This window comes from Miniopterus natalensis, chromosome X, assembly GCF_054644295.1.
Source record: "Miniopterus natalensis isolate mMinNat1 chromosome X, mMinNat1.hap1, whole genome shotgun sequence".
NCBI classification, from domain to species: Eukaryota; Metazoa; Chordata; class Mammalia; order Chiroptera; family Miniopteridae; genus Miniopterus; species Miniopterus natalensis.
This window is the reverse complement of record NC_142103.1, coordinates 106,138,158-106,150,399: the sequence shown is the minus strand read 5'-3', so window position 1 is coordinate 106,150,399 and position 12,242 is coordinate 106,138,158. Positions and strand designations below refer to the sequence as shown.

Genomic DNA, 12,242 nt, shown 5'->3' with positions numbered 1-12,242 from the left:
TCCCTCTCCTCTCTCTGAAATCAATAAAGATATATTTAATTAAAAAATTAAAAAATAAAAATAAAAATTGAAATTTAACTTAAACATAAGCTAATAAAACGTGACAATGACATAATATATTATTTCCAGGCCGTGGGCACCTCGGGGACAGCAGGCGTGGGCAGAAAACCAGCGGGAGCCCGTAAGCCGTGTCATCCCCTTAATAAGGCTCATGGGATTCTCCACCGTGACCGTCTTGTCTCGCTGGTGGGTCTCCTGCTCCAGCACCGAGTCGCTGGTCGTCCCCAGCTTGCTAACAGCCCCGTACCCCCTGCAGCCAGGACAACCGGGGACCCTCAAAGCCAGGTGGCCTGGAAGGAAATGAGTTCCCCGGGGGATCAGGCCACCCCGAGTCTCCTGGACCAGTGCTCTCACGGCTTCATGGTCTCCCAGGTAGGAGCCGGGGAAGAACCTACCGCTGGGCAGGCTCGGGTCCCACGGACGGGAGAGGGGTGGGGGGTGGGGGGGACTGCTTCATGGGTGAGGGCTGCCTTGGGGACCCTTCTGCGGACCCCGTCTTAGAATGCTGCCGGCTCTCTATAGTGTCGGGTGCGTTATAAATCCTGGGAGGGAGGTCGCTTTGCCACACACGACACTGTGTCATTAGCTGTCACCAATTTAACAGGACGAGAGCTGGTATAATCTTAATAGAACAAAATTTAATGCAACCGTAGAACAGGTTGAACCAACCAAGGAATGGCCCTGCCCTGGGCCGGTTTGGCTCAGTGGTTAGAGCGTCGGCCTGCAGGCTGAAGGGTCCCGGGTTTGATTCCTGGTCAAGGGCACGTACCTGGGTTGCAGACTCGATCCCTGGCCCTGGTTGGGGCGCGTGTGGGAGGCCACCAATCGATGTGTCTCTCTCACATCTCACTCCCGCTCTCTCTCAAAACCAATGGAAAAAATAACCCCTATGGTGGCAGCTCCCACCAAATCCTGGCCCTCACTGTCCCTGGGGCCCAATTCCTCCACTAGATGGTGTCCCCACTGGACATCTGGTCCCGACCGGGGGCCAGGGATCGAGCCTGCAGCCCAGGTACATGCCCTTGGCCGGAATCGAACCCGGGACCCTTCAGTCTGCAGGCCAACGCTCTGACCACTGAGCCAAACCAGCCAGGGCAAACCCTTTTTTTATTGTGGCAAAATAGACATAAAATTTACAATTTTAGCCACTTTTAGGCGTATAGTTTAGTGGCATTCACATTGTTGGGCAAACATCGCCACCATCATCTCCAGAACCTTGTCATCGTCCCAAACTGAAGCTCTGTCCCCATAAAACACTCAGCCCCCCATCCCCCTTCCCCAGTCCCTGGCGCCCACCCTTCCTCTTCCTGACTCTGTGAATTTGTAACTCTCGGGACCTCGTATAAGTGGAATCCTATAGGATGTGCCCTTTAGTGCCTGGCTTGTGTCACTTAATGTCCTCAAGGTCCATCCATGTTGTAGCATCTGTCAGAATGCCCTTCCTTTTTCATGGCTGAATAATATTCCACGGTGTGGATGGAGCACGTAGTGCTTATCTGTTCACCCGTCGACGGACATGGGGAGCTCCCAGCTCTTGGCTACTGTGATTAATGCTTCAATAAACACAGGTGAACCAGTATCTACTCTTCAAGTCCCTACTGAGCTCTGTCCCCATTAACCCTCACACCCCATCGCCTCTCCCAGCCCCTGGCACCCACCATCTGCTTCCTGTCTCTGTGAATCTGTGACTCTCGGGACCTCATATAAGTGGAATCCTACAGGATTTGCCCTTTAGTGTCTGGCTCACTTAATATACTCAAGGTCCATCCATGTTGTAGCAGGTATCAGAATGTCATTCCTTTTCATGGCTGTATAATATTCCATAATATCGGACACTTGGGTTGCTCCCACCCCTTGGCGACTGTGACCGATGCCGCCACAGACACAGGCGTACACGTATCTCCTCCAGTCCCTGCTTTCAATTCTCCCGAGGTTCTGTTTGCCGCCTGCGAGCTGGGAGTGTTTGACATTCTCGCCGAGGCCCCGGAGCCCCTGGGCTCGGACGCAGTGGCCGATCGTTTGGGCACCAGCTCCCGGGGGACAGAGCTGCTGCTGGACACCTGCGTGTCCCTGAAGCTCCTTCAAGCGGAAACGAAAGGAGGAAGAGGTATGTGTCGGTTTCGAAGGAGACGTTTTTAAATGCTCACCCTCGGCGCCGTTTTTCTGGGAAGAGCCAGCCGGGGACAGTCCACAGCCCGGCCGGCGTGGCTCAGCGGTTGAGCATCGACCTATGAACAGGGAGGTCAGGGTTCGATTCCCGGTCAGGGCACATGCCCCAGGTTTCGGGCTCGATCCCCCATCAGGGGCGTGCAGGAGGCAGCCGATCAATGACTCTCTCATCATTGATGTTTCTCTCTCTCTCCCTCTCCCTTCCTCTCTCTAAAATCAATAAAGACATATTTTTAAAAAGTACATAAAAAAAAAATTATGCCAAGAAAGTAATCCTCTAGCACGCTAAATATATTCAATCGGAAGGTGGCCATTCACGGTGAGCTCACATTTTTATTTGGGTGCCGACGCGGCTTTCCTCCCAGGAAACACGGGAAGGCCGCTTTTTAAAAACTGCCCCAACTCGGCGAAGCTCAAACCAGTTAACCCCAGGCTGAGCGCCGAGGGCGATTTTCGGATTCTGTGCAATTTTGTGAAATTGCCAAGTCGAGAAACGACTGCTTGGGTCGGTCCAAAAAGGAGCAGGAGAGTGTGGCCGGCTGCAGGGGCTTTTAAATTTGTTTTTAATTGTCACCCAAGGATATTTTTTTTCATTGATTTTTGCAGAGCGAGCAGAAAGGGAGGAGAGAGAGAGACATGGATTGGTTGCCGTCCGCACGCACCTGGACCAGGGCGGGATAGAGCCTGCAATCCGGCCTTGGAATTGAACCCGGGACCTGTCCGTCCGTCCGAAGGCCGAGGCTCTAACCATGGATGGCCAGGGCCCCCTGTAGGCTTTTTGCTTAAACATCGGCACGAGTTAAACTGAGCAGGAAGATGCCACCTGCGAGGTGACAGTTCTCAGATAGCCAGGCTGGCAGATGCAGCAGGTGCCAGGGCACAAGCCAGCGAGAGCCACAGCGGCCGTGCCGGGGACAACCTTTGCCGACCATCCCTACTGGTATACAGGGCGTCCCCTAACCCCACCCCAAAAGAAATCTATGCCCACGCTTTGAACGACAGTAAAGTCGGAGTTTATGGGCGCACGGTTCGGTTTCAACAATTAAAAGAACCTCCGGAAATGAATCATTTTATTTCGGGCCAAGGCCTGTTTTCAAACGGACGACCCTTCCGATACCACAAAGCAAAGGGATCGCGAACGTCAGGAATCATTTCACGGGGTATCTGTGCGCCCTCGGCGCGTCGACGGTTGCCGGTTTGGTCCCGTCAACTTTATCTTTTACGTGTCCCCGTAAAAAAAAAGTCTAGGGGCCCTTTCGGGTCCATTTCCTTTGTTCAAAGCTTCGTCTGGCGGGAAAGAAAGAAACGTCCATTGAGCTATTGGCTCTTAAAGTGCGGACACGTGTATTTTGGGGACGCCCTGGGTAGCTGCCCGAATGCTCTGCCAGAGAGGGCATTGCAGCTGGCTCTCGGGCCCTGCTTTGGGGTCCATGGGAGAGCCCCGGGGGCATTCAGCAGCCAGGACAAGTTTCTGCCCGGTGGTTAAAGGACAGCACCTTCGTCACAAATCGGACAGGCCGTGCCCCTGTCCTAAGAGCCGAAATGCTGCGCCAGGAACAGGAGCACGGCGGGATCCCACGCCAAGCACCGTTCCCGCTGTAGGGACCCGTCCACCAGCCACCCATCCTTCGGGGTAAACCCCTCGCCGCGGGGATCTCGTGCTCGCAGGGAAAGGCCAAACGGAAATCGCGACGTTGTCCGTCTCGGCGGCGGCTCACGGCCACATCTTGAAATGTTAACTTATTTTATTTTTTTCCTGCTGTTCCCTTTTTCAGCTTTTTATGAAAACACAGAGCTCTCCAGCGCCTACCTGGTCAGGTCCAGCCCCAGGTCCCAGCACAACATGCTGCTGTACATGGCCAAGACCACCTACCTGTGCTGGGCACACCTGGCCCAGGCTGTGAGGTAGGCGTGTGCGTGTTGTCAACAGCGTGGGTGACATCCCAGGGCCACCCCGGGGTGGCTTCAGGACGCTGAGGCGTCGACACGCCAGGGCCCTCAGAGAACCAAATGGGGGCCACCTGTATGTTTCGAAATTCAGAGCAGGCGTTCGATCACCTGCGGGTCACCTGTGGCGGCCACTTTAATATAATAAATCTGCTGCGATATTTTATTTTTACTTTTTTTTTTTTAATTACAATTATTTTTTTTCAATTTCAGTTTACATTGAATATGGTTTTGGATTTGTTTCAGGTGTGCAGCCCAAGGGTTAGACAATCGTATCATTTATAAAGCGTCCCCTTTACCGGGCTGAATACATGTGTCCAAACAGAGCAAAAGATTTCGAAGTTGATATTTAATTTAAAATTAAATATTAAAGGGGCGCGAGCCGCAGAGCACAGCGGTGAGAGGGAGAGACCGGGCTACGTATCTGACACAGGACGGGGGCTGGCGTTGGGGGTGCAGGGACCAGGACACAGGCAGGAGGGGACAAGCAACAGGGACACAGTTGTCCTGGACACCAGGGAGCCCTCCCAGGTGGCGTCGGATGCACCAGAAATTCTTCACCGAGCTACAGGGAGGCGGAGAGAAGGAACTAGGGGTAGACTAGTTAGTTACCTGCCGCAGGTAACTAGCTGGTCCTCCAGGCACATCAGCAGTCTCCCCAGTTATAAGGAGCTTTCCATCCTCAGACGCTGGGCCATGAGTCGTTCGAGGCTGTGACGTCCCCAAAGGGCACGTCATCGTCACAGCCTTTCTATTGCCATTAAAATTTTATTCCGCGCTGCAGCTGGAGCGGTTAGAAAGGGAGCCCCCCGGGCACCCCAGGGTCGCGGGTTCGATTCCTGGTCAAGGGCACGTACCTGGGTGGCAGGTTCGCTCCCCGCACCCCGTCGGGGCAGGTGTGGGAGGCGACCCCTCGATGTTTCTCTCTCACATTGACGTTTCTCTCTCTCTCTGCCCCCCCGCCTCCCACTTTCTGTTAAAAAATATCCTCCAGTGAGAATTAACAACAAAATTTCACCCCTTCTTTGCTCGTAGGGGACCCCGCAGCTCTGAATATTCGTGTTTTTTGACCAGGAATGGAAGGCATGCGTGCATTCCATCAACTGGTCACTTAATTACACTTCCTGCTTGTCCCACCCGTGATCTAAGGCCCGGGTGGGGCACGTCCGGTCCTCAGGCCCTAAACAACCAGGGAAATCATCGGGTCCGGCCCTGCCAAGGCAACCGCAGGCAGGGCTCGAAATTCAATCCATCTAGGAGCGGTCGTCATAGCTAATTGTTAAGCCGATCCTTTTGCAAGGCCCTCGATGATGTTAGAAATACCCACACGGCCCTTGGCAGAGAACAGGTTCCCCACCCCCGAGGGGAGGCTGTGTGACCACCTGTGTGCACTCAGTGAGGTTCAGGGAATGTCCCCGAACCCGGGTGACAGGCTTCCTGCCCTGATTTCAGAGAAGGAAAGAACCAGTATCTGAAGGCGTTCGGGGTTCCCTCGGAAGAGCTCTTTACCGCCATCTACAGGTAACGCTAATATTTTATTTTTACTTTTTTTTTTTTAATTACAATTATTTTTTTTTCAATTTCAGTTTACATTGAATATTATTTTGGATTTGTTTCAGGTGTGCAGCCTAAGCGTTAGACAATCATATCATTTATAAAGTGTTCCCCTTTACCGGGCTGAATAAATGTGTCCCAATAGAGTAAAAAGATTTGGAAGTTGATATTTAATTTAAATTACTAATTAAAAAAACACAGATTTTGCTGTTCTAATATTTGTGTAGATCAGCTTCCTGAGTAGATAAGAATTAGCCCTTTCCTTTAAGGGCCAATTTTTTTTTTCTTCTTAAAATATATTTTTATTGATTTCAGAAAGAGGAAGAGAGAGGGAGGGAGGGAGAGAGAGAGAAACGTCAATGATGAGAGTCATGGATCGGCCGCCTCCTGTATGGGGGTCAAGCCCACAACCCGGGCCTGTGCCCTGACCGGGAATCGAACCCTGTCCTCTGGGTTCATGGGCCGATGCTCAACCACTGAGCCACGCCGGCCGGGCCCTTTGCTTTTCTTTATATGCACAGACACAGATTTGGTGTTTGCATGGTAGGTAGGTGAGGTAGGTAGACAGGCTGATGGTAGATGGAGAATAGATGATCGAGTGAGACACACAGACAGACCGACAGATACTGAGTCTCTCGTGCTAGGACAGAGCTTCTCAACTCCTGAAATATTGACATTTGGGGCCGGATGACTCTTGTCTCCCCTGAGCTCACTCTCTATTCGTACACGGAGACCACACCCACACGGTGGGCTCCAGAGGGGCACAGAGGAGAGAGGAACTGTGAGGCGGAGGGGGGGGCATGACCCACAAACCCAGAGATACGCCCAGGTCCTCACCCGCCCACCCTCCTTGTCTTCTGCCCCCTTGCGAGGCCCCTCCTGCCCTCACCGTCTCTTGCCCACCTCCCAGGATCCCCACCGTTTGGAGCCCTTGCCTCCAAATGGCATTACTAAAATATAATCTTTAGTAAAATATAATCTTTACTGGCCTAAAAAATTAAATACTTATATAAATAGTTACATAAATTAAAATTTTATAGTCTAAACAAAATATTCACTCTTACAACTATTTTTAAATTTAACGAATGCCTTTTAAAGGCATTACCATAAAATATATTTTTATTTTACAAACAAAAAATATAATACTATCTATTGGTTAAATATATTTAACCAATATTTAAATTTTAATTTTAATTAAATTTAAATTTTAAAACACCTTTTAATTAAAAAAATTTAAATTTTAAAACACCTTTTAATAAAAAAAAAAAAAAAACACTTTAAATTATTCCAATGGGCCCTAGAATATTCTCTCTGCTTATTAAGAAAAAAAAGTTTTTAAACTTAATTAAGCCTACGTAATATACTTAAAATTACATAAAAGCTTTGCCAAATAATAATAACGATTCTATTCATATAGAAATATTTTAATTAAAATAAATATTTAAAAAATTTCAATCCTAGGAAAAAAACTTACAAAAATTCAAACAGCGCCGGTCGACTTGCAAAGTAGATAATCTTGCCTCGTGCCACGCGGGGTGAGGGACACAGCCTTGGTTTCCCTGATTAGAAAGCGCCTGACTCCTGCCCGGCCGGCGTGGCTCAGTGGTTGAGTGTCAACCGGTGAACCAGGAGGTCGCAGGTTCGATTCCCGGTCAGGACCCAGGCCCGTGTTTCAGGCTCGATCCCCAGCAGGGGGCGAGCAAGAGGCGGCCGATCCTTGACTCTGATCATGGATGTTTCTCTCTCTCCCTCCCTCTCTCTAAAATCAATAAAACCATTTAATAATCATAATAAAAAAGCCTCTGATTTCTGTTCTGACGGACATGGTCGTCCCTCGTGGCTCCTAGGGAAAGGCGACCAGTCATAGTCGCACTGGGTAGAGCCTGATGGCTGACCCTGGGCTCTCACCACCCGGAATGAAGTATTTTTACAGCAACCAGATTCCATGTCACTGGTTCGAGCCGGACGCGTGCTGCGGGCCACAGCTCTTAGCTCTGCAGAGGGCCCCCCGTGTCCTTGCTGATCGTGACCTTATGGGGCGCTCCGTGGTGTTGACAAGCGTGGTTTTGCCCCCCAGGTCTGAGGGCGAGCGGCTGCTGTTCATGAGAGGTCTGCAGGAGGTCTGGAGCGTCCAGGGGAGAAGCGTGCTCGCTGCCTTCGACCTGTCACCCTTCCAGCTCCTGTGCGACCTCGGCGGTGAGTCTCTCGTCTGGATTTGGAGCCCCGTTTAAAATCCTGTGTGGCCGGTGTGGCTCAGTGGTTGAGCATCGACCCAGGATCCAGGCAATCGAGGTTCGATTCCCGGTCGGGGCACATGCCCGGGTTGCGGGCTCGATCGATGACTCTCTCATCATTGATGTTTTTATCTCTCTCTCTCCCTCTCCTTTCCTCTCTCTGAAATCAATAAATATATATATATAAAAATAATAATAAAAAAAATAAAATCCTGTGTGGGGAGACCTTGGCCGGTGTGGCTCAGTGGTTAGAGCATCGGCCAGAGCAGGGTCGGGTCTTGGGTTCGATTCCCGGTCAGGGCCCAGGCCCAGGTTGCGAGCTTGATTCCCCAGTAGGGGGCGTGTAGGAGGCAGCCCATCAGTGACTCTCACCATTGATGTTTCTCTCTCCCTCTTCTCTAAAATCAATAAAAAAATTTAAAAAAAAATAAAATTCTACCCGGCCGGGTGTGGCTCAGCGGTTGAGCGTCGACCTGGGATCCAAGCGATCGGGGTTCGATTCCCGGTCAGGGCACATGCCCGGGTTGCGGGCTCGATCAATGACTCTCTCATCATTGATGTTTCTCTCTCTCTCTCTCTCCCTCTCCTTTCCTCGCTCTGAAGCCAATAAAGATACATTTAAAAAAATAAAAATAAAATAAAAAATAAAAAAATAAAATTCTGTATGAGACATGCCTGAACCCTTTGTGGCTTTTTGTAAATTTTTATGAATATATATATTTTTTATTGATTTCAGAGAGAGGAAGGGAGAGGGAGAGAGAGAGAGAAACAGCAATGAAGCTCTTTCACATCCCGAAGCCTGCGGTGGCCTCGGCTTGTCACCGTCTGTAACCAACTGGCCGCCTCTGCGGAGATGTGGGGACGGTCAGAACCCCCGGGGGACCCGCTGCGACTCAGACGTGGGTGCCCCACCCTCCGAGGCTCTATCCGCGTTTCTGACCGGCTCCCAGGGGTGCCGATGTGGCCGGTCCAGGGACCACACCTGAGCAAACGGCAGCAGGGCTCGGCCTAAGAACGGGTGCTTTAGTCCAAGGCGTCCCCTTGTCCCCTGGCCGAGATGCTGGGGAGCAACCCACAGAGACATTGAGGTGACACTTGTCATAGGGCTTCCTCGTGAGGCCGAGTTCTGTCTGAGCCTCTGGGGCCAGGAGAGATTCCTGGGTCCTGGGGGGGCGCGGATATCACCCTTTAGCTTAGGAACCTCATGTTTGGGTGCTAAGGTGCCTATGAAGGATGTGACCTAAGGATTTGGGGTTCGGTGCACCTGCTGGGGAGCACCCGCCCAACGGCATCGTCTGTCTTTTAACAACAAAGGGAAGGCTCGGTGGCTTTGGCTGAGCTGCCGGTGATGACGTCAGGGTGCAAGGCCCATTCGGGAGGTCCTGGGTCCTGGGTCTGCGGCTCAGGGGGGCGTCCCCAGATCTTGTAGGGCCGTGGCAGGAGGTAGATGGACAGAGCTCCCCGAGGGAGACCGTGCTGGCCCGAAGTTGTTCCCTCGGCTCTCCGCGGGCAGCAGGCGCGATCGTCAGGAGATTCGACCCTGGATTCGAAAGTGGGTTCTGTCTCTTGCTGGCTGTGTGACCTCAGGCAGGTTGCTTGGAATCTCTGGACCTCAGCTGACCTGAGAAACGGGGGGGCGGAGGTCATTCCATCGAAATGCATGTCTGTATACGGATCGCCTCCCTGGGGGTGAAACCACAGGAAAGGTCTCCTGGATCCAGGACCTGCACTGGGTGGCATCGGGAAGGGTCGTCACCAGGGTGGTCCCTGGAAACGTCCTCCGTGGGGCACTTGCCTGGGGATTCCGGCTTCCTTCATGGGGCCGTTGTCTGCCGTGGGTGGGCAGACGCCCCGGCCGCAGTCAGCTCAGACGCTGCGTTGGAAGTTGGATCCCAGGCCGGGCGAACCAGGGAGACCACGTAGGCTCAGGGGCATGTCGATGACGCGGGGACCGTGACGACCACGTGCCCAACCTGGACCCTCAGGGGTTTGCAGTGGCCGCCCACAGGTTCGTCTCTGCCCATCACCCTCTGCGTCTGCTTCCAGGCTGTTCGGGGGCTCTGGCCAAGGAGTGCGTTTCTCTGTACCCTGGACGCCAGGTCACCGTTTTCGACATCCCAGCTGTGGTGCAGGCGGCCAAGAAGCACTTCGTGTTCCCAGGGGAAGAAGGGATCACCTTCCGCGAAGGTAGGTTTGCACCCGGGGGCTGGGAGAGGCCGACCGTGGGGGCGTCCGCGGGATGAAGCGAAGGCCCTGAGATGCGGTCGTCCTGGGTCAGGGGGGCCCGACGTCCAAGGGCAGGGTCCTTGTAAGAGACAGAGGAGGCGAAACAGACACAGAAGAGAAGCGTCGGGGAGACGGAGGCAGAGACGGGAGGGAGGCGGCCACCAGCCCGGGGATGCCTGGAGGCCCAGGAGCTTTAAGAAGCAGGGGGGACACTGCAGGGGGGAGCAGGGCCTTGGGACCCCTGGATCTCAGACGTCTGGCCTCCAGGATGGGGTGGTGAGGGCATGGGGAGGAATGTCTGTTGTTTAAGCCCCCAGCGGGTGGTATTTTCTTACGACCGCCCCAGGAACCTCATACTGGTGTCTAAATTCAAAGCATTCACGGCTTGGAATAAATGAAGTGGGCTGAAGGCAAGATCGGGGGACAATAATTGATTCCGAGGGAGGAGGACCGTGAGCCGAGAGCGGGAATGGGGCTCCCTCTCGCCTTGGAAACATGGGGCTCAGCTCCCCACATCTCCTCTCTCCCCGGAGAGATGCTGGAAACGGTCAACGTATCATCCAGCACGTCCTCCAAAATGCATGTGAATTTGCAGAGTTTGGGTCCACCCAGGCCTTCTGAGTTGACCCTGCAGGCACAGGGCTCTCCAAGGTTCCTTCCCAAATGGACGCTTTTGCAGGAAAAAAATATTACAAGAGTTGAGTGTCTGACACCAGCTGTGTGTAAGGGTCTCTCTGGGGCATTTCTTTTCATTCAGAAAGACGTGCACTGACTATCGGTGCCACAGGAGATGCTGACCGATTGCCAGCGGCCTCCTGGAGTGCGTTGGCCGAGGGCATTTAGGAAATGAAATAAAAATGAAATCATTTCCCAGATCTGATGAAGGCCCCAAACATCTTCAGAACTGTCTCCATTGAGGCTTCTGTTTGTCCAGGGCTAGGTCTGGGGGTCACCAGCTGGGTAGATCTGGGGAATGCTCGATCCACCCAGGTGACCTTACCATGCCAGCTGCTGGTCCACTCCAGGCTGACCCCAGGGCCCCTACCCTGTGTTACAGGAGATTTCTTTCAAGACCCCCTTCCGGAGGCAGATCTGTACATCCTGGCCAGGATCCTGCATGACTGGGCCGATGAGAAATGTGCACAGCTGCTGGCGAGAATCCATCAGGCCTGCAAGCCAGGTGGGTTGTGTGATGGGGCCACTGCCCCAGTTGTCCTGTGAAGCCCAGTCATCCAAGTGGTCCATGAGGATGTGGGCAGAGCCTCTGTGTGGGATGGGGACACTGTCCCAGCTGTCTTCTGAGGTTCCTCCATCCTGGTGGTCCATGAGGATGTGGGCAGAGCCTCTGTGTGGGATGGGGACACTGTCCCAGCTGTCTTCTGAGGTTCCTCCATCCTGATGGTCCATGAGGATGTGGGCAGAGCCTCTGTGTGGGATGGGGACACTGTCCCAGCTGTCTTCTGAGGTTCCTCCATCCTGATGGTCCATGAGGATGTGGGCAGAGCCTCTGTGTGGGATGGGGACACTGTCCCAGCTGTCTTCTGAGGTTCCTCCATGCTGATGGTCCATGAGGATGTGGGCACAGCCTCTATGTGGGATGGGGACACTTTCCCACATGTCCTCTGAGGTCCCTCCATGCTGATGGTCCATGAGGATGTGGGCACAGCCTCTATGTGGGATGGGGACACTGTCCCACATGACCTCTGAGGTCCCTCCATGCTGATGGTCCATGAGGATGTGGGCACAGTGTCTATGTGGGATGGGGACACTTTCCCACATGTCCTCTGAGGTCCCTCCATGCTGATGGTCCATGAGGACATGGACAGAGCTTCTGTGTATGATGGGGACACTGTCCCAGCTGTCCTGTGAGGTCCCTTCATGCTGATGGTCCATGAGGATGTGGGCACAGCCTCTGTGTGGGATGGGGACACTGTCCCAGCTGTCCTGTGAGGTCCCTCCATGCTGATGGTCCATGAGGACATGGACAGAGCTTTGTTGTATGATGGGGACACTGTCCCAGCTGTCTTCTGAGGTTCCTCCATCCTCATGGTC

General features: G+C 53.0%; 1 protein-coding gene across 1 annotated transcript in view; it reads left to right on the top strand.

The window, feature by feature from the left end:
• The first annotated feature begins 360 nt into the window (after positions 1–360).
• ASMT (acetylserotonin O-methyltransferase) overlaps positions 361–12,242 on the top strand; it is a 15,895-nt gene continuing 4,013 nt past the window's right edge. Inside the window, exons 1-7 of the mRNA XM_087813633.1 lie at positions 361–432; positions 1,993–2,167; positions 4,005–4,134; positions 5,629–5,697; positions 7,808–7,926; positions 10,011–10,151; positions 11,248–11,370. Of these exons, the coding sequence (XP_087669759.1) occupies positions 361–432; positions 1,993–2,167; positions 4,005–4,134; positions 5,629–5,697; positions 7,808–7,926; positions 10,011–10,151; positions 11,248–11,370 (829 nt within the window). The remainder of the gene's footprint in view (positions 433–1,992; positions 2,168–4,004; positions 4,135–5,628; positions 5,698–7,807; positions 7,927–10,010; positions 10,152–11,247; positions 11,371–12,242) is intronic.